The sequence below is a fragment of the Elephas maximus genome, chromosome 7, assembly GCF_024166365.1.
Source record: "Elephas maximus indicus isolate mEleMax1 chromosome 7, mEleMax1 primary haplotype, whole genome shotgun sequence".
Taxonomy (NCBI): Eukaryota; Metazoa; Chordata; class Mammalia; order Proboscidea; family Elephantidae; genus Elephas; species Elephas maximus.
The window spans coordinates 123,646,539-123,668,561 of record NC_064825.1 but is presented as its reverse complement, the minus strand read 5'-3'; the positions used below and the strand labels follow the sequence as shown (position 1 = coordinate 123,668,561).

The 22,023-nt window shown below is 40.8% G+C and overlaps 1 protein-coding gene across 1 annotated transcript; it reads right to left on the bottom strand.

Annotated features, from left to right (window-relative positions):
* Nucleotides 1-2,566: 2,566 nt before the first annotated feature.
* Nucleotides 2,567-20,712, bottom strand: MS4A12 (membrane spanning 4-domains A12). Its single transcript, XM_049891839.1, has 8 exons — nt 20,701-20,712; nt 19,342-19,614; nt 14,269-14,406; nt 13,431-13,487; nt 11,081-11,197; nt 7,006-7,113; nt 5,402-5,459; nt 2,567-2,781 (listed from the first exon to the last, which is right to left on the bottom strand). The coding sequence occupies exons 1-8, from the start codon at nt 20,710-20,712 to the stop codon at nt 2,567-2,569; spliced, it is 978 nt and encodes a 325-aa protein (XP_049747796.1).
* Between the last annotated feature and the right edge of the window lie 1,311 nt (nt 20,713-22,023).

Below are 22,023 nucleotides of genomic sequence, written 5' to 3'. Positions count from 1 at the left end.
TCCACCAGCCACTCCCCGGAAACCTTATGGAGCACTTCGGCTTTCTATTGAGTCCATATGAGTTGGAATCATCTCGATGGCAATGGGTTGTTTTTTTTTTTCAGGAACACTGTTAGAGAAGTTTGATGAAAGCTTTCAAAAATTCATTTGAAATTCATAATCCCATGTTTGCATTTTCAAAACCAAGTTCTTGTACTTAAACTCGCAAGAAATATGGCTTGTGAAATTTTTTCTGACCAATGTTGTTACTGCTGTTAGGTGTTGGGTTAAGTCCTGTTAGGTCCTGACTCATAGTGACCTTACGTATAACAGAAAGAAATGTTGCCTGGTCCTGCGCCATCCTCATAATCGTTGCTGTATTAGACCCATACCTACCACCTAGTTCTATGTCAAGGAACCTTTTCTTCTATCAAGGAGCCCTTATCAGAGTTGCTTCCTCAATCCTAAAGGATTCTGCTGTTATTTTCTTTTCCCCCTGTCATTCCTGCATTTCTTGCTGGTGTTTTGATCATCTTAACGCATTAAAATAAAAATGTGGCTAATAATTGTATCCCCTTGTGACACTGTATCTCCCTGTGGATCTGAAATTACACTGTTCTCCATCTTTGATTATGGCACTTTTAGGTCAATAACATGAGTCATGCTACTTGGCTAACTGATCTTAAAACTCTTTTGAGCCTTGGTCTTCTCAAAAGGAGGAAGTTTGACTAAATGACCTCTCATTCCTTTCACCTTTAAAATCTGATAACTTGATTATTTTAGTGAGTCTTCTATGTTTCTTTAAAGGATTTTCTGAATGTCTCTTAATGCTACGAAGCATAGAGACAGAAAAAAGCTAGATAAGAATGCAGGAGCTAGTAATAGCAAAAGAGAAACAATAATATGCTAGTAATTCAACTATAAGTAGAAAGCTTTATCCATTCAAACACCATCTTTGAGAAATCCCAAAGAACAGGTTTATGCCTATCCACCACTAAGATTAATCACTCTTGTTATGATTAAATAAAAGCCATTGGAATTACAGAATTCATGTAGAATAATGAAAAGTCATATCCAGGTATGACTATTATTTTTCATTTTTCAGATAACAGGACAATAATGAAAGTAACCCAAACCCACTACAGTGGAGTCAATTCTGACTCATAATGACCCCACAGGGTTTCTAAGGCTGCAAATCCCTACAGAAGCAGACTGCCACATCTTTCTCCCATAGAGCTGCTGACCTTTCAGTTAGCAGTCAATCGCTTTAACCACTGTGCCACCAGGGCTCCTATAATAAAAATAATAAACCCTGATTTGTGTACAGAAAAATTCTTTTCAAATTCACAGCAACATGAAGTCACTTTGGGAGTAGGGCTGTTATCTCCCTCAGGCCCCTGCCAAAACCACTTCAAATGAAGTATTGATAAAAATACCAATTAGAAAAAAGGGTGTGTGTTTAATTGATGGAAGGAAGAAACCAATTCTACAATGTATTTCTGGAATAACTGATGGTTGGATCTTTTTTTTTTTTTTTTGAAGTTGTATGTTCAGCTACTGTACAACTCAGTTCAGTATCCTGTATGGTAAAACACATAAATCATTTGTTTTTATTTTCTGGTGATCATATCATTAATCCAAAAGCAGCTGCAGGGCAAGTCCCCTAGCCCTATTCCCAACCCCACTGGGTGCCGTACATAAAAATTCTGGAACAGCTGCAGAGAGCTCACATCCAGAAACTACTTCGCCATCTTTATCATCTTTAGCAGGGATAAGATTTCTGTCTTCACAGTGAAGTTCAAATTCTTCAGTAGGCAGCAAGGCCCTTCAGGAATTGCTCCCTGCCCACCTTCCCAGCCCCATCCTGGCCACTGCCCTGGTTTCAGTCTTAACAGCTGCAGCGGTAATGTTTTTTGAGAAGCCTCCTCTGACTCGAGTCTGATACCCCTCCTCTCCTTGCTCCTCTAATATTCTGTGCATAATTCCCAACCCAGTGTCCAGGGCCATTTGTCGGCCAGGGTGGAACGAACGACTCAATGCGTCACGAAATAAAGAATGGGCGGTGGGGTTGAGGGGGAAGGTCACTTATATCAGTCTCCATGTCCCTTTATGACTCTCGAAACTTAAATTCCAATTCATTACCCGCATTTTGGAGCCCTGGTGGTGCAGTGGCTAAGCATTTGGCTGCTCACCAAAAGGTCAGCAGTTCCAACCCACCAGCTGCTCCTTGGAAACCCTACGGGGCAGATCTGCTCTGTTCTATAGTGTTGCTATGAGTCAGAATCGACTGATGGCAACAGGTTACCGGCATTTTACTTGTTCGCGGTCCAAAGGATTGAGTTTCACCCTCTCAGCCGCCAGGGCCCAGATTAACTGTCTACCACGCCGGCCAGTCACTCTGCCCCTGGGTGCGCTTGTCCAGCACCCCGTCTAGGTCCTCACATCAGCACCCTGGCCCCCTCGGCTCAAGCGGCTGAATTCAGCTGCGGCGCCCTTAGCGCCAGGTGCCCGGACCCAGCTGAGCGGCCATCACCGAGGTAGCCCCGAGCCTGGGACCTCCCCAACCCTAGCGCTCCAGTCAGGCCTCTCAGGACCCCAACGGCAGCCACGTGGTCCCTGTGCGCCTGCGCAGCCACTCAGGGGCGGGGGAAAGAGGGCCGCTGCGCAGACTCTTCAGGACGCTTCCTGTCTCGTTGGTGCTTCCTGTCACGTGGGTAGTCCAACGTGTTTTCTGCGGAAATGGCTGTTCCAAACCTCGGTTCCTGGTATGGTTCTTTCTGGTACGCGGTTTATACACACCAGCTGTAAAGTGACCAGATTACTGACAAAAAGTCAGTTTTTCACTTTCTGTGCCCCCCCCAAGGAAAAAAATTGACCATAAATGCAGTTTAGAAGATGTAAATGTTGAGAAAGGTCAGTAGCGAAATCAATGAATCGCTTTTTAAAAGCATAAGTAGCCAAAGAAGAAAATTAATGGAGTATTTAGTAAGACTCCAGAAAGACTTTTTTACTTAATTTAAATTTTTATCTTATTTTTTTGTGGTAAAATATGTGTAACAAAGTTGGCCATTTTAGCAATTGTAAGTGTATAATTCAGTGGCATTAATTATAGTCACAATGTTGTGTAACCATCACCACTTCGTATTTCCCAAAATTTTTCATCACCGGAAACTATGTACCCATTAATTAACTCCCCATTTCCCCCTTCCTCCAGTCCCTGAGTGACTTTGGTCCACCTTCTGAGGAGGATTTATCTTTCAGGTTATGTTGTTGTTAGGTGCCCTGGAGTTGATTCTGACTCATAGAGACCCTATGTTTGAGCTCATTGTTACACCTACTGTGTCAATCCATCTAAAGGGTTTCCCTCTTTTTCATTGACCCTCTACCAAGTACGATGTCTTTCTTCAAGGATTGTTCCCCCTGAGAACATGTCCAATACATGTGAAACGAAATCTCGCCATTCTTGCTTCTAATTAGCAGTCTGGCTTTTCCTCCAAGACAGATTTGTTTGTTCTTCTGGAAGTCTGTGGTACAGTCAGTATCCTTTACCAAGACCATAATTCAAAGGCATGAATTCTTTTTTCATTGTCCAGCTTTCCCATGCGTCTGAGGTGAATGAAAATACCATGGCTTGGGTCAGGTGCACCCTAGTCCTCATAGTGACGTCTTTGCTTTTTAACATTTTAAAGAGGTCTTTTGCAGGAGATTTGCTCAATGCGATATGTTGTTTGATTTCTTAATTGCTGCTTCCATGGGTGTTGATTGTGAATCCAAGTAAAACGAAATCCTTGACAACTGCAGTCTTTTCTCTGTTTATCATGATATTTTAGGTTATACATGATGTTAATTTGGTATTTGATGTGGACAGTAGTTAAAAACAATATTTGTGAAGAAATGTGTGAAGAAGTAGGAGTGACAGAAGATACAGAAGAGTCAGACCTGGAAAGGTGGATGAGAAAGTGGGGAAAAAAATCAAGCAAACAATATACTTTTAAATTAACTGACAAATACACAGCTTTGTTATGCAGCTATCATGACTTACTGAGACATTCAAGTACTTGGAAAGCAGACATTTCCTGCAGCTACCAAATCTTATGAGCTCCCATTTAACTCACCTGAACATGTCTTCAACCTCAGGGTTTTGGATTTGGTAGAAGCAAGAGTCAATTTAGATGCATTGGAGCCCTGTTGTAGCTTACTGCCAAAATTGATTGATTGGGGAATAGTGGCATACCTTTTCCTTTCGACTAAGGTTTAGCCAACAGTCTCTGGAAATCATCTTGAATTTGATGATTTTCTTGGACAGGGGCCCAATTTCACAGTATCCAACTTTAGCTTAGGCTAGAGGATAGAGCCCAACTGTGAGGCAGATTTCCTTGGCACTTCTTAATTCCTCTGATAATATCACAGACCAGTAAACCAACATTGATTTTTCTCTATTTCTAGAACTTGTATTTGGAAATTCAGAATTCACCTTGTTAATCTTTATCCTTTGGTATGGAAAAACTCTCTGTATCATTCAACAATGAAGGAACAACTGATCATGGTTTGACATCTGATCTGACTTACTTTTGATCCTTTGTCTTTTTAAATATTTCTCTGTGTGGCTTATGTTGTTTATTTCCCTGGAATTGGTTCCCAGTATTCCAAAGACATTAAGAAGAAATGTGCTGGAACCACCATGCTCGATAAAAAAAAAAAAAAAAAAAATTTTTATCGATACAATGTTGTTAAAACCATTACTGAGGAGCATTAAAAGAACCCTGATGGCTACAATCCCTGATAAAACATCTTGTTCAAATTGCTCTGAGGAATCTCATTTCATTTGTAGAGAGGAGAAAACAGATGCTTCCTCTGTATAAATACCAATATGTTCTAGTAAGAAAGACAGAAATATATCTATATAACATTGAGGAAAATAAGAATTTGAGTTCACTGTAGAAGTGTTATCGATCTAGTATAATAGATATGTATATACACACACGTGCTCATACATGTGTGCATAATGCAATAGATTTCAGTTTTTGTATAGTCACCATTAGAACTAGGTACAATTTTTTAATAAAATGCAAATGATAATAACAGTTTTAAATTACTAATATTTTGCATTTACTATATCCAGGCGGAAGCCCTGGTAGTTTAGTGATCAAGAGCTATGACTGCTAACCAAAAGGCCAAAAGGTCAGCAGTTCAAATCCACCAGGCGCTCCTTGGAAACCCTATGGGGCAGTTCTACTCTGACCTATAGGGTTGCTATGAGTCAGAATCAACTTGACGGCAATGGTTTTTTTTTTTTTAAATATCCAGACAATACGTTAAATGCTCTGCATGGCTTATCTTGCTTAAACCTCACGACATCCCTATGGTGTCGTCGTGATTCCCATTTTTATAGAGAAGAATAATGAGTACAAGGGCAGCTTACAAGCAGTTATAAGCAGTGTTCGAGCAAAGCCTGCCACTTTTCTGCACTGTATTAAGTTCTAGGGTGAAATGGAGAAACTCAGTAATTTGTGAGTAAGGTCTGTTCTATTCCTTTTAGAGCCAGGATCCAGAGGGCCACTCTGGGAATTCAGGCAGCTATTTTCAAGCCTGTCACCAAGTTGGGGAAAGAACAGGACTCAGGCAAGTAAAAGGCCCCAAAACTTTCCTACCATTTTGATGTTGCCTTTTTCTTGATTCAGCATTTGCTTGAAACCCTTGACTCTTGCTGTAAACCTTTGACTCCTTCCAGAGTTCTGAAAAAGTCGAGTCTGACAGTTTTTGCCTGTTTCTTGATGTTTTTTAAAGGGGGAGGGGCATGGATAGTCTTACTTCTTTATCTTACTCCTGTTGTTTTTCCCATTGTCTTTTTAGCATGCTCACATTTCCCCCATTTCATAAAACAAAAAACGAAAACCAGGCTAAAACCTCCTCAGTGTACCGTTCTTGTCCTGCTATTTCCCCGTCACAAATGAGTTTAATGTACTTGCAAATACTCTGTAAATAAAAAAGCAATGTAGATATCCAAGAGGCATGTTTGGTCATATTCATGTACCCACTAACATGCCCCTTCCCTCCATTAAGGGCAATTGAGCTTTTGCTTTCTGGACAGAAGGTGGAGGAGGGGATGAGTAAGGAAACCCCAGTGACTGCGGCACTCCGAAAATCATCATGAGAGGAATTTTATCAGTCTTGCTTGCAGTGTTCCGTCAGATCTACTGCTGTACAACCAATATCAAACCAAAATGAATTTTAAGAAATACAAAAAAGGCTTGTGTTCCTAATAGCATTTTATTGAGGAAAAGGTAACATCAGCGGGGCAGTTTCTAACTTCAGGAGAGTTGCAGGGTCATATTTTGGTCCTCTGGTCCTTTGCCTTTGCCTAATAGTGATGAGTAGGAAGAAACAGTGGCAACGGCGATAGAGTTATCATTAAAGATAAGCCTAAGAAAAAAATTTCAAACACAGTCTTAAAAGATTGGTAATCAACTTGAACAGTAGAAGTCAGCTTCTTAAGTTTCTGAAGAGTAGTTTTATTCCATACAGTTGGACTGGTGTGCCTTTTTTTAATATCTGGGGCCATAAGCTGGTTGCCCATCATTTGTGAGAGGAACTGAGGAAGGTGCTGATGTCGAGGGGTTTCCATACATAGTTGGAATAACCACAACAGGCTGTAAAAAGTGAATAAAAACAAGCAATATTGTCACTGCAATCCTGTTCAGTTCACCCCGTTGTCCCATCATAGTCAAGAATAAAGAGTGCTCCAGGTAGCCAGCGAGCCCGCAATGGGTTTTTTTTTTTTTTGTTGTTGCCATTGAGTCGACTCTGGCTCACGGAGACCCCTTGTGTGCAGAGTAGAACTGCACTCCATAAGGTTTTAAAGGCTGCGACCTTTTGGAAGCAGATCATGAGGCCTTCCGAGGCATCTCTGGGTTGGTTTGAACTGCCAAAGTTTTGGTTCATAGTTCAGGGCTTAACCATTTGCACCATTTATGTCTGTATCCAGCACATATTCAGATTATTTCACAGAGAATAGATGCAACTTACCGGGTTGGTATCAATGGCTTGAGTGGAAGAATGGGCTGAAACACAAGTTATGCAAAACTCCAAGAGGGAGAAGATCACCAACATGGCTGAAATTCCTTTCCCAGAAAGCTGAAATCAGGAATACAAGTGCCAAAATTTTGGCTAATCAACAGGGCCTCACACAAGCTTTGAAAAATGACTTATTCATAATATGCTATTGTTCATAATCAACTCATTCCATGATTATTTACTGTATTATTGTTAAATGCTTATTTCAGGGACTGTGGATTTGTTTTGGATTTCCTTTAAAATGCTGTAAGACCTTTCTTTGGCAAGCAAGCTATTTCATTCAGAAACATGAAAAAGGAAGTCAGTTTTTTTTTTCTGTGCAATGACTTGTTTTTATAAAAATATTAATGCTTATTTTTAAAATAAAATCAAGCACCATGGAAAAGAAGAATCAGTTACCCCAAATTCTACTTCCTAGAATTAGCCAAGTTAACATTTGCTGCCTATTATTTGATGCCATTATTCTAGATCTATGTGTATAGGCAACAGGCAAATAGAAGAATGGATTCAATGAATTCATGGAGAGACAGAGAGAGAAAGACAGAAGGAGGGAGACAGAACATGAGAGTGAACAAATGAGAGAGAAAAAAATTCTTTTAAGACTGGAACCATATTATTCTTCCTATTTTGAAATAAAAACATTAAATCTACTTGAATTTCAAAGAAGAAAAGGAGTCACATGGAACGGATTTCTGAACTTTGGGGAAATACTTCTTCGTTACCAGAAATACTGATTTTATAAGATTCTCCTTAAATTAAAAACAAGTATGAATTCTCTGAAGAAGCTGAAGTTATTTTTAAATGTATATGTTTTAATCTTAGATGGTTATAAGTGACTGCTTATTATGAAAAATGAGGTGATTAACGTTCTTATTTTACATCTCTTACCTCTCTTCACCTCTCAGTTTTTGTTGATTATATATTCTTTTTTCTTGAGTGAAACATTATATCATTTATATTCGGTTCTGTAACTGTCACATCCCCAGTTGTGCAGTCTTAGTTAAATATTTAAATGATTTAGTACTGCCCACTGATATCTTTATACAGCTTCTCCCTACCTTTCTGAATTCTTTAATTCAAACCAGGTATGACTGAATATTACATTAATGTTTTATTAGGAGGGCCCATGTGCTCTTGTTGTTTTACTGATAAAATCTTCTTCTTGTCTTTATGCCTACAGAAGAATTTGATTGCCTATATTGTTTTTGAGTCATAGTTTCCTTTTGTCAAAACTTTGTAAATAGAAAAGCATTGTAGATATCCAAGAGGCACTTTTGATATTCATGTTCCTGCTAACATGCCCTTCCCTCCACTAAGGGCAAATGAAGTCAAGACTTGACTTCATTATCATCCCTCATGGAATGCTGCTGGGGTGATGATTGAGGCAGACAGATTTTTTTCCAGCTTGTAGATAATTTGCCTTTTCTGCCCAAAACCTTAAATAATCTGTTTTTTAATAAACCTTACACCTTAACGAGGGTGTATATCTCTGAATTATTTTGCATTCCTTTTTCCTAATATAGGTTGTTCCCTTTCAGTCTATAAATTAATTCAGCTCTTCCCTTATTTCAGAGATTTTTTTTTTTTCTGTACCATGTGTTGGATTTTCTAACTCAGGGAAGCCAATCATCATATGTTGGATCAGGTTTGCTCATTTTCCATGCTTATTCTATCCTCTCAAATTACTTTAGTATATTTGTCTTTTCTAGTACTATGATTATTTTACATGTTTCTTACCTATCATTTTTATCTGAGTCCATTCTGTTTCTTGCTGTGTGTGATGTCTTTATTAAATTTATGATAATGTTTATTTTTGGTATTCAATTACTTTCTGTAGCTCTACAAAGTTCTTTTTATTTCATTCTGCATTTTATGTTCTTATTAAGATTTTCTGTACCATAAAATGCTCACAGGGAATCTACTATTGATAACTGGGTACTGTTTTCTTCCATATTGTTTTTTTTTTAACCTGTAATTATTATTATTATTTTTTTAACACTGGTATCCTGTGGTAGGACATGGATTGATTTGCTACCTGGTAATTCTCTTTGCTGTTTATAAGTCGAAAAGTTTAATATGAATATCTGGAAACCAGGATGCTAGGTCTGGGTTACGTGGCAATCACAGAGCAGTTTCATTGTCCTGTATGTAGGTCAGAAAATTGGGCTAGGACTTGAGGATGTGACTTATCAGGTTGGTAATGACTTAAACTATGAAAATGACAAAACTCAATGTTCTTCTGATTTATGTGATCTACATTTCCCTCAAATTGGGCACATCTTGTGGGGAAGAATGAAGGCATTGAGGATTTGCATTCGTTTTATCATCTGGAGTGTCTTTTGTCCTAATTAGCTGGAGTGTATCTTTACTTAAAATGATTAATAAACATCTGAGTGTTTCCTCATCCTTTTTTTATTCCTTTCCTTCTTTTAATCACTTTGATGTATTTGGATAGTTTCTCTGCCATTTGTTTTAATCTTCTTCATTCTTAAAGTGAAGAACTCTGTACAAACCTTCTATTTGTTCAGATATAGTGTAGGTGAATTTTCCTTGATTTGCATATCTACTTATCTGGGTCAAATTTGTCTTTTTTCTTCCCAGTTAAAATTTCAGGGCTAGGTGCTGTTTTCTGTCCATTCTACTGAAGGCTAATCTTGCAGTGGTTGGTGGGGCAAGAGAGAGTTTAGCTGGCACTGAGCTTCATTCTCATTAGTGAATATGGACTTTACTTTTTCTTTCTTCTGAGAGTCTGCTAAATGTCCTTTAGCAAGGCCTGCTTCATGGCCATAGAGGCTCTGATACCTGTGAATTTCTGGCCTTTTCTCCACATTAGCAAAGTGAAGTGGAAGGTGTTAACTCTGGTGGCCCTTTCCTACTTCTACTGAGAGCCTGGGTGCTTCACAGAGGCTTCTACATTCTAGAATTTGCTTTATCTTTTCTCAGGATAGACTGCTTTCCACATTAGTCTTCTTAGCTCGAGACTGGAAGGCATTAGTGAGAATTTTCAGTATTTTTTTGCTTCTTTTCTCAATTTTGTTCCTGTGAAGTAGAGTGAGGGCTAGAAGCCTTACTTTATTCTACTAGCAGAGTCACAGTAGGATCATTTGTTTCGCTACTTGGATGCTAACTTCAAAGCTGGGTTTTGATCATATTTTCATCCTTTTTGTTTGCTTTGTGGAGGTTAAATTTTGTGTTCTTACCTCAGTCCATCTTACTTACCAAGAGATCTCCTCATCTATTCTTGCCTTTTTGTAAGCTTTTCTCTACAGTACAAATGGAATAGTCCTTTTAAAATAAAATCTGATTATACTAATTCTCTGTTTATAACCCTTCTGTGGCTTCCTTTTGCTCTCAAAGACCAAAGTCCTTAGCATGGCCCGTAAGGCAAGGTGACACCTTACAATGCATCCTCATTTTCTTTTCCACCGCCTTTACTATCTGCATCCTGGCTACCACACCACACATAACATAACAGAGTCCTAACATAATAAAATTCCAAGCTCCATCTATATAAAGATAATGAATGGATGACTCTGTGTTAACAACATAAAGAAACGTGCTTTATTCTGCAATGCTTTCATTTTTTGGGGTGTCACCAATAAAAATAGGATGTTCCTATCAATGCCCTTTTTCTCTCATCCCATTTTTCTCAAAAATTTTTAAGTAAGCTCCTCAATAACTTGGCTATCTTACGTACATAGAATTTCGAATCTTCGGAAAAGAATTTCTGGGTATTGTTAGAAGTCTTAGAGACTTATCCCAATATTTAGCTGTTGTTCACGTGATTAACAATAGGATGGGCCAAGAAGGGATGCCCTTTCTGCCTGAGTTTATCTGGATAGGTAACTCTTTCACTTTATTCTACAGTCCTAGAAACCACATGATTGGGAATAGAGCTGGAATAGAAACAGGGATTTTCCACTAGAGTTGCTGTACAGCAATAATAGAAAAACAAAAAACAAAAACAACCCACGCAAGTGTGGAAGGAAAGAAGGCACGTGGTAGATTATTACGGATTGTTACTTACCAATGCCCAATAGTCTTGTCTGGGTGCCCCATTGATGCTCATGTCCACCACCAACAGAATCATTCCAATGCCAGCAAAGGCAGCACTAACAACGTTCATTCCCAGGCTGCCTTTCAACTAATGGAGATAATGGGAAAAATAAATTGAATATAGGATAAATGCAATTAAATGAAATAAAAGTCTACCAACTTTAATGGTTCCTAATCTTGGAAATCATGAAAATACTTTTTTGATGTTGAAATGATTTTTTTGTTGTTGTTTTCTCTGCCCTTCAGGGTAGTTACCATAAAAATCTACTCAGCCTCAATGTAGGGTGTTTCTTAAAAATCTGTAGCAAAATGTAAATAAGTCAAAGCTCATCTATTTGTCTAGAAACTACACGTGCAATAATAGTCCTTTTTAAAAAATGATAAAACAATGAACTTTTAATGAGCATTTTTCTGTGATAAGCACTGGGCTAAGTTATTTAAATACATTATCTCATTTAACTCTTACAACCACCCTCCCACTGCCATTGAGTCAATTCCGACTCATAGCGACCCTATAGGACAGAGTAGAACTGCCCCGTAGAGTTTCCAAGGAGTGCCTGGCAGATCTGAACTGCCAGCCTCTTGGTTAGCAGCCGTAGCACTGAACCACTATGCCACCAGTGCTCCCTTACAACTATCCTATGAGATAGTAAAACAGCATCCAATTTCATAGATGGGAAAGTACATACATGCAAAATTTTTAATTACAAATTTAGGAATTAGCGAAATCCCTGAAGTCTCTCTAGTGACCAGGTGAAAAACCCCAGCTTTAGAAGAAGGTACTCTTCAGGTTTTTGGAGGTAGGGGTGTAGGGGAAGAACACAGAACTTCCCCCCGTTTCTGCATTAAGATTTTGACATACACCAGAATAGTTGTGGAATCAAGGCTTCAGCAGGCTGGCTAGGGGTGGTACAAGCAGAATTCCCAGAATGCGCTACTGTTTCAGCGTGCTGTGGCTCCTGAGGGTCTCCAGAAGATGCCAAGGAAAGTCGCCTTAGCTATGGTTTCAGAAGGTGTTTCCTCCAAACGGACAGCTTCTACGCTTGCACAGTCTCAGAGGGAAGGATTCATGAGTAATGCAGAGAAGGTATGTTTTATTTTATTTTTGGGTTACAAAAGGAGTAGTTAATCAGAATTAAACCTGTTGCCATCAAGGTGATTCTGACTGATGATGACCCCACGTGTTACAGAGTAGAACTGAGATCCACAGGGTTTTTTTTGGCTGCAATCTTTACAGTAGCGGATCGGCAGACCTTTCTTCTATGGTGTGGCTAAGTGGGTTTGAAGGCCAACCTTTAGGTTAGTAGTCAAGCACAATCTGTTTCGTGCCACCTAGGGACCTTTGGTTAGGATTAGGCTGATTTTTTTTTTTTTAATTATATGCTTCATTTATTTTTGTTTTTCTCTTATCTGGGGAAGCACATGATTCTGTGCTCCCATTTCTACATCTTTCCCCTCGTGCTGGATTAAATAAAACCTTGAAACCACTCTGCTCTGTTGTTGTTGGTAGTTGCCGCTGAGTCAATTCCGAGTCACGGTGACCCCATGTGTTTCAGAGTAGAACTGCTCCATAGGGTTTTCAAGACTGTAACCTTTCAGAAGAAGATTGCCTGGCCTTTCTTCCGAGGTGCCTCTGGATGGGTTTGAACAGCCAACCTTTGGGTTAGTAGTCCAGTGCTTAAACAAGTGTGCCAGCCAGGGATTCCATCTAGTTGGCTCTAGTTGTTGGCAAATCATTTTATTTATCCTAACTCAGAAATATGCTGGGAAATTATGGAAGGTAGGGTGCTGTGATTAAGGGAATTGAAAGCCCTGTCTCAGTGATTGTTTTGTAAATCCTCATATGTGCCAAGCTAGGTGTTTTTAATGGTGATTTAACTAATGGTAAAGCAAGAACTCAATAAGAATAGGAGGTATACACTAATAAAACATAAAAATGCAAGGTAGAACTGAGAATGGCTAAACAGTAGTGTCTTTGTTATTGAAGTGACAACAAGTTTTTGTTTCTTGGCTCCTGGATTCTTTTTCTAGTATAGTGCAACCCAGCTGAACCAAGGGGCCTTTAGCTCAAGTTTAAACAATCCTTATCTTTACTAGTTCCTACCTTTGTGAGCTCGAGAATGTGGAGCCCTGTCATCTTTGAGGGGAAGATTGTACAGACCATTCTCACCCCAGCACACATACCATGGGGGTCACTGATGGACGTTTGGGAAAAAAATGCTCCCATGTGCACTGTCTGAATCCGCTTTCTCAATTTTCTACCCCAAATAAATTAAACCAGTCTTCAAATAGGTTTAATAAGTAGGAACATTCTAACTTACCAGGCAACGTGAAAACACCTTGGCAGCCGATATGGAAAGTGAGCCAGAAATGATGAACTGTAGAAACAGACAAAATTATGTGTGACATTGTGAGTTCTCTAATTGCTCCTGGGAACCGTCTTCTCGTTATATGAAAGGTGGACCTTGTTGTTTTCCTCTCAAAACTTCTCTGCAGATTTCTCAGTTTTCTGGATTGACTCTCAGGGACCATATCTCGGACTTCCTCTTTTTATTTTGTTTTCGCTCCTTAGTTTCTTATATATAAACAGCTCTTATTGTCTTGTAAACTTACCTACCTTCCTCACTTTAATGATTCCCGTGCTTACTACCAGCCTTTTCTCGTGGTCACTTGTATCTTTTGAATCATGTTTCTAGTCACCCCCTTTTTGACACCCCCCCCCAACACATAAAATATTTCCGTGTATAATATAATAGCCAAAACCAAACCCATTGCCTTCCAGCTCAGAGCGACCCTACAGGACAGAGTAGAACTGCCCCCGTAGAGTTTCCAAGGAGCGCCTGGTGGATTTGAACTGTCGACCTTTTGATTGGCAGCTGTAGCTCTTAACCACTACACCAACAGGGCTTCCAATAATGTAATAGGGAACTAAAACTTTGGCTTGCTAATTACTTGATCGGAATAAACTTTAGGGTATGCATTTAAGCTGCAAGTTAAAATGGAGAACGAAGGTTCTCATTTATGTGTGACCAGAGCCCTTAGTTTCCCTTAGTTCTCCCAGCTAATCAGTTGCAGGGCTTATTGAGGAGTGGGTTGTACATGGGAGGTAGTTCTGTGTTTATAACCTGGGAAGGAGAGGTGTTCTAGCCATCTACTCACAGAGATGCCGCCCCAGAATGTATATCCACTAATAAAAGAAAGGGAGGCAAAACCAAGAGCCATTTTATAACTGTCGTTCATGAGACCCAAAATAACTCCGAAGCCGATGTGCATCACTCCAATCACGATCTGGATGCCCTGAACACAGAAAACACAGGCATGTTAAGATGGTGTCTCCATTTCCAGGCCTTTGAAACATTGCTGTCATTGCTGCTGCTGCTTATTTAGTGTCTGCTTTGGCAAGATTCGTGGTTGTCATTTAGGCATACCTCTAAAATAGGAGGTGGGCTGTTAAGATTTGGACATACACTACAATAACTGGGGGACCAAGACCTCAGCATAAGGACTTGTTTCGAGTATTTGGGTAGGATTTCTAGGGGTGGCCCAGGAAGAGTTCTTCAGAAAGTGCTACCATCAAGCACCCATCAGCATCACTTGAAGGAGCCCTGGTGGTGCAGTGATTAAGCTCTTGGGTGCTAACTGAAAGGTCAGCAGTTCGAACCCACCAGCCTCTCCAAGGGGAGAAAGATGTGGCAGTCTGCTTCTGTCAAGATTACGGCCTTGGAAATCCTATGGGGCAGTTCTACTCTGTCCTATAGGGTGGCTATGAGTTGGAATTGACTCTACTGTAATGGGTAGCATTTGCTGAGGAGTCCCTTAACAAACAATTAAGCATTAGACACTAACTGAAAAGCTCGTGGTTCAAATTCATCCAGCAGTCCCTGGGAAGAAAGGCCTGGCAATCTGCTGCTGAAAGGTCACACCCTTGGGAACCCTATGGAGTATATTTCTACTCTACAAGCATAGGGTTGCCATGAGTTGGAGTCAACTTGGTGGCAATGGGGCTTTTGCTTTTTTTTTTTTGGTTAGCACCCCTGGGAGAGGGCAGTGGTGGTTCAGTGGTAGAATTCTCGCCTTCCATGCTGGGAGGCCTAGGTTCGATTCCTGGTCAATTTACTTCATGAGCAGCCACCACCCATCTGTCAGTAGAGGCTTGGGTGTTGCTGTGATACTTTAGCTGTGACTTCAGTGACCTCAGTGGTTCTTTTCCAAACAAACCAAACCTCTGCTGGGTAGTCCCAGTTGGGGGAAAGGATCAATGAAGATAAGAGCTTTTACTGAGCATTAACTATGTGCCTGGCACTGTTCTGAACACTTTCCATGGGTTGTTTTATGTACTCCTCCCAGCAAGTGGGTGGGTACACAGAAACATAGAGAAGTGTCCAAGGTCACACAATTACTAAGGGACAGACCTGGGAATTTAATGCAAAAAACCATTTTTCTAACAATTCAGAACTGCCTCTATCAGGCTAAGCTTACCCCCGTCTCTTTCGTAAAGTCTCGATTGCACCAGTACAATTAAGCTATCTTTTTTTTTTTTTTTTAATTTTCTTTCTAAATTTCTGTTGCATCTTATGATACAAATCAGACCTGTTATTACTTGGTTTGTACCCATTATATTGTTCCTTTATTATCACAGGTATATATTTTCTTATCATCTAGGAGATGGGGACACTCTTCTGCTTATTTCTGCCACTTGTTGAACCTTCCTCAGTCCCAGATAAACACAGATTTGTGGGAGATAAGTGTTGCTAGACTGGACCAAAACTCAATTGTAGATTTACAATTTGTTTCTTCTCTCAGTTCATATTTTATCTCTCCAGGGAAACTGCGAGCATGTTTCTTGTTAGTGTGATTGCTATGTTTATTTCGTCAATAAATAGCTACTGAACAAATGGAATTAAAATTAAAATCAAACAAAGAAATGAAAGCCTACAACTTCTTAGATAGTGCCAAGAGATTAATACTGATCTTTTTTTTTTTTTGAATAATAAAGTTCTTTGAGACTCTGGTAAAAGCTAGGAGCCATCTCCTCTGGAAAAAATGTTCATGCATACTCGCAGACACCACACTTTTCCATATAACTTCAGCGGGATCCTGGGCCTCCTCCAGCCAACCCATGGATTTCAGCTGAAGATTTCCTGCATAAGACATTATATTTGGCTTTCACAAGCTCTTCTCTAGAGCAACAATTCGATCATCTGGCTACAAACTTTCCATCCTCAACCTTGCCTTCATTTGGATTAATAAAGGCAATCTTTTCTCAGTGTAGTCCTGGCTGTATCATTTACTGTTCCTGAGTGGTTAACATGCTTGGCTGTTAACCAAAAGATTGGAGGTGCAAGTTCACCCAGAGGCACCTTGGAAGGAAGACATGGTGACCTACTTCCAAAAAATCAGCAATTGAAAACCCTATAGAGCACAGTTCTACTCTGACATACACGGAGTTGCGATGGGTTGGAATTGACTTGATGGCAATTGATACTGGTAAACAATTTACTGATCAAAATTGCTCACAGGCCAAAACAAAAAATGAAAAAACCCAAACCAGTTGCCCTCAAGTCAGTTCCGACTCATGGCACAAACTGTTAAGCACTTGCCTAATACCAGAAAGGTTGGTGGCTCAGACCCACTCAGAGGCACCTCGGAAGAAAGGCCTGGTGATCTGCTTTCAAAAGGTCATAGTCTTGGAAACTCCACGGGTGCAGTTCTGCTCTGCAACACAGGGGGTCACCATGAGCTCATCGGCCAGATTTAGTAATTTGGACATATAATGTGCTCTGTATTTTTAGCCACAGAACCATTTTAAGTTCTAAGTTGTTTTGTGCAGATGCGTCATGTCCAACCACCTGATGTTCCCTGCGCTGTTGTGGTCACTGGGGCAGAGTGGGCTGCTAATGGCATAGATGCAGTCTACGGGGAGAGGAAGTAGTTTCTGCCAACTGGAGCTAAAAAAAAAAACCAAACAAACTGCATTTATCCCTTTAAAATACTTTTATGGCTTGCTTCTCAGTACCAGGCAGGAGCACCAATGGCTCCTCATTCTGCTCAGAATGAAAGCCAGAGCCTTCCTTCCTCCAGGCTTTTTGGGTCTGGCCCCCATTGCCCCTCTGCTCTTTTTCTAGTCTACTCCCTTCCTCCCACATTCTGTTCTACTTTATTGGCCTCCTCTCTGTTCTTCAAACAACACACATTGGCATCAGAAGACCTTTACGCTGGCTGGTCACTCTGCTTGGGAACTCTTCCCTGCTATCTGTGTGACTTGCCCCTCACTTCCTTCAAGTCTTTGCTCAAATGTCATCTTTAAGGAAGTTGGCCAACCATGACCAACCTTAAATTATTATGCCCTCACTGTGTGGCACTTCTTGTCTTTTACACACTTCCTGCAATGGGCGTTTTTTTTTTTAAACACACTTGGCTGTTAACTGAAAGGTCGGCAGTTGGAACCCACCAGCCTCTCCGTGGGAGGACGGGAGGAAGATGTGGCAGTCTGCTTCTGTAAAGATTAACACCTTGCCGTCTAGTCAGTTCTGACTCATAGTGACCCAATAGGACAGAGTAGAACTGCAACATACGGTTTCCAAGGAGTGGCTGGTGGATCCGAACTGCCGATCTTTTGGTTAGCAGCCGTAGCTTGCCATAGTTCTTGACCACTGGCCACCAGGGCTCCCCCTAAAGATTACAGCCTTGGAAATTCTGTGGGGCAGTTCTACTCTGTTCTATAGGGTCACTATGAGTAGGAATTGACTTGATGGCAAGGATTTTTTTTTTTTTTTTAAACACACTATGCCATTTCATTGTTCATTATCTTTATAGTCTGATTTCCCCCACTAGGTTGTAGGCTCCATGAGGACAGAGGTTGTGTCTGTTTTATAGTCTCTGAAATATTCCTTAACACCTGTGTGGAACCGGCTGCACCTGGTGGGTTCGAACTACCCACATTTTGGTTAGCAGCCTTGCTCTTAACCACTGTGCCACCAGGGCTCCATATGGGGTTCTAGTTTGTCTCATTTGCTCAACAGAAGCAGAGGATTCTGCCTATTTTTCTCTATCTGGTAGGCGGAGGATCCAACTGAAGGCCTCTCTTACCCATGTGACTGAGGGGCTGCTTCCCTGTCCAAAGCTTAAACCTGTGCTTATTTTTGCTTTCCTAAAACTGTAACACTTGAGCTAGGTAGTAAGGTCACCAGAAGCGTGCCTGGCACATTATGGACACTCCATGTAATTTCCTGAAGGCTCCAGCTAAGAGGTTAGAAATGCACACAGGGAGAGGCTTAGTGCAATTGTGATAGTGGTACGGATGAGGCACCTGCACCGCAAAGGGACTAACAACATTACCTAGGCTGGTGGAGTTCTTGCCTATAAGTACGGCCCGTTTCACAATGCCTGAAGAGACAAGACGGTGGTTGTTCAATGTGCCCCTTGCAGAAGTGAGGTGTTAGTTGTTGCTGTTGGGTGCCATCCAGTCAATTTCGACTCATGGTGACCTCAGGTGACAGAGTAGAACTGCCCCATAGGGTTTTCTAGGCTGTAATCTTTATAGGAAAACCCTGGTGGCATAGCAGTTAAGTGCTACGGCTGCTAACCAAAGGGTCGGCAGTTCAAATCCACCAGGCACTCCTTGGAAACTCTGTGGGGGCAGTTCTACTCTGTCCTATAGAAGCTGTGGGATGGGTTCGAACCACCAACCTTTCCATTAGCAGCTGAGTACTTAACCATTGTACTACCAGGCCACCAGGGTGGTAGTTAAGTTATAACATCTCCAAAGACACTGGGGATTGAATGGCCATTGATTTTTTTCACACCCAACCTTCCTGGGAGAAGGTCCATTTTCAGTACCTCGCCTTTTAAGGCATCCATGGATGTTCATTTTAATGTGATTTCACTCACATACAAGCACCAGGCTTGTAACCAATCCAGAGATAGGATTGAAGGTGCCCACAGTGTCCTTTGCTGAAGTGAGATCAAGTTAGACATAGTGGTGTTCCCAGTGTTAATATTATGGCATCGTCCTGCTAGGAGGAGTTCTTTGCCACCTGTTACGTTCTTGCCTGAATCTAAAATAAAACGATCTCAGTGTAGAGTATATATGCAAAGTCATCATTTCGACCTGAGCTTTTTAATTTTTGGGCAGTATGTAACGATGATCATAAACTTTCTCCACCTGTAACTTGTAGGTACAATACAACCTTGTAAATGCAGAAGTAAAATTCCAGTAGTACGTAGACTTACCCCTAGTATCTGTGCTTCTTCTTTAAAGTTGATTGCCTCTGTTCCTGTAGCAGAATTTACCATCTGTATATTTGCTTGGTCATGCTGAAAGCTACTGTAGATTCCGGGAGAAGTGACGAAAGGAGGCTGACTGCCTGGAGCTTGATTTACTGGGTTTATTACACCCGGAGGTTGTTGAGACCAAGAAGCCATAGTATTTATTGGTGGATATGGATTGGCTGCAGTTTCACTCATTCTAGTTTGAGTTGTTGGCTTGGGTGATACAAATGTGTCCTAGATTCTATGAAACATACCAAAAATGATACATTTATCAGAAAGGAAACTGAATAAATTCTTGGCATTTTCCAATTCCTGTATATGGAGCCCTGGTGGTGCAGTGGATAAAAGCTATGACTGCTAACCAAAAGGTCGGCAGTTCGAATCCACCAACCTCTCTTTGGAAACCCTATGGGCAGGCAGTTCTACTTTTCCCTATAGGGTCGCTGTAAGTTGGAAAAAAACCAAAAAATGAGTCAGAATCGACTCGACGGCACTGGGTTTGGGGTAAGTTGGAATCAACTCAATGGCAATGGGTATTGAAACATATTTATATATATATATATATATTGACATTACTCAAGTTCATTATATCTGAAGAATATTGGTAAGAGGGAAGGGGCTGTGGCTGTCAGAATAATGTCCTGCAAAGATGTCCATGTTTTAATCCCCAGAACCTGTGAATATGTTAGATTGCATAGCAGAGAGGAATTTAGGTTGCAGACAGAATTAAGGTTCCTAATTAGCTGACCTTAAAATAAGGTGATTATCCTGGATTATTTTGGTGGGCCCAGTATAATCACAAGTTTCCTTAGAAGTAAAAGAGGGAGACAGAAGAAGAGAGTCAGAGAAAGAGAGGTGATAATGGAAGCAGGGTCAGAGAGATACTACGTTGCTGGCTTTGGAGATGGAGGAAGGGGCCATGAGCCAAGGAAAGTTGCCTCTAGAAGCTGGAAAAAGCAAGAAAATGGATTTCTCTCTAGAGTCTCTAGAAGGAAACGCAGCTCTGTCAAAGCTTGACCTTAGTTCAATGAGACTGCAGTTGGGCTTCTGATCTACAGAACTGTCAGCTAATAAATTTGTGTTGTATTAAACCACTACATTTGAGATAACCTGTTACAGCAGCAAGCAGAGAAGTAATAAACAGGGGCCGAGAATACAATTGAATAGCAAGAAAGGCAGCTGAAGGTTTGAAATTTTTTGTCAGTAATTGGAAAAGTAGATAATTCACTTATGGTCTATTAAGTTGATTCTTTTGTTCTTTGAGAATAATATGCTTGAGATTCCCTAGTTCATTTTTGTCCTTCTGGAAGCTTAGAGTACCTTAGGCCCCATGCGGTCAAAAGGAATTTTTGTTGGGAATAAACCAGCACAATTGGATATAGGCAGCAATCACTATTGATTCTTGAAAAAAGTCATGACACTTAAAAAGTTTGTCTTCAGCATCATCAGATTCTTTTTTTTAGTGCTTTTCAAATCATTTTCTTATGCTTCATGGATATCAAGAAAATAGCAGTTATAAACCCCTTCACCCTAGGGGTAACAGTGGTTGGCTGCTATGGCTGCTAGTCAAAAGGTTGGCAGTTTGAACCCACCAGCTGCTCCTTGGAAACCTTATGGGGCAGTTCTACTCTGTTCTACAGGGTACCTATGAGTCAGAATTGATTCGATGGCAATGGGTTTGGTTTTTGAGGTTTTTTTTTTTCACCCTAGGTATGAAGTATGAATAGCATGCTAGTACATTGTACCACTGGCGTTTTAATAGGGACACTTATTTCGGACCAGGGGTATTTACCTTGTTTCTGCTATCAGACTTTGTACTCATGGTGTTGTTGTTGTTATTGAGTTGATTCTGATTATAGCAACCTCATGTGACAGAGTAGACCTGCCCCGCAGGGTTTCCTAGGCTGTAATCTTTATGGGAACGGATCGCTAGGTCTTTCTGCTGCGGAGACGGAGCCACTGGATGGGTTTCAACCACTAGCCTTCCAGTTAACAGCCAAGTGCTTAACTGCTGTGCCACCAGGGCTCCTCATGTAGTCATAGAATCGTGAAATCTGAGGGTGGGAAAGAGCTCTTTCAATCCTTCTGTCCTGTTTCCCCTTGGTTTACAGAGACATTGAAGCTCAGGTAGCTTAAATGACTTGCTCAAGGTTACATAACAAATGTGTGGCAAAGTCAGGACTAGAACATTGGGCTTTTGACTGCTGGTCCAGAGCTCCCCAATTCCAGCCGTAGTGCTTCACTCTGGACGCTTGCAGAGCTTGTCTTCCAGGCCAGCCTTGGTGAAAGGCTAATGACTATGCACTTACTACCCAACAGCAAACTGCAGCCTTCCGACCCTGTGGAGAGAACTTCATAATCCAGGCTGACCTCTTAGTGATTAAATAACTTAAATTGGAAAGGTCTCTCCTCAACTAGTCTCTGGTGAGCTGTCTAGAGAGTTAACATTTATTTAACACTTCCTGTATGTACAGTATGGAAACCCTGGTGGCATAGTGGTTAAGAGCCATGGCTGCTAACCAAAAGGTTGGCAGTTCGAATCCACCATGTGCTCCTTGGAAACTCTGTGGGGTAGTTCTGTTCTGTCCTATAGGGTCATTATGAGTCAGGATCGACTTGACGGCAATAAGTATAGGTACAGGT

What these genes read in the sequence shown, in the direction of transcription:
- MS4A12 (XM_049891839.1), bottom strand. An exon ending in AAGAAGCACAGATACTAGGG is followed by an intron (nt 14,407 to 19,341) that starts GTAAGTCTACGT and finishes TTCTGTGTTCAG; the next exon opens with GGCATCCAGATCGTGATTGG. An exon ending in GACAAGACTATTGGGCATTG is followed by an intron (nt 7,114 to 11,080) that starts GTAAGTAACAAT and finishes TCCTGATTTCAG; the next exon opens with CTTTCTGGGAAAGGAATTTC.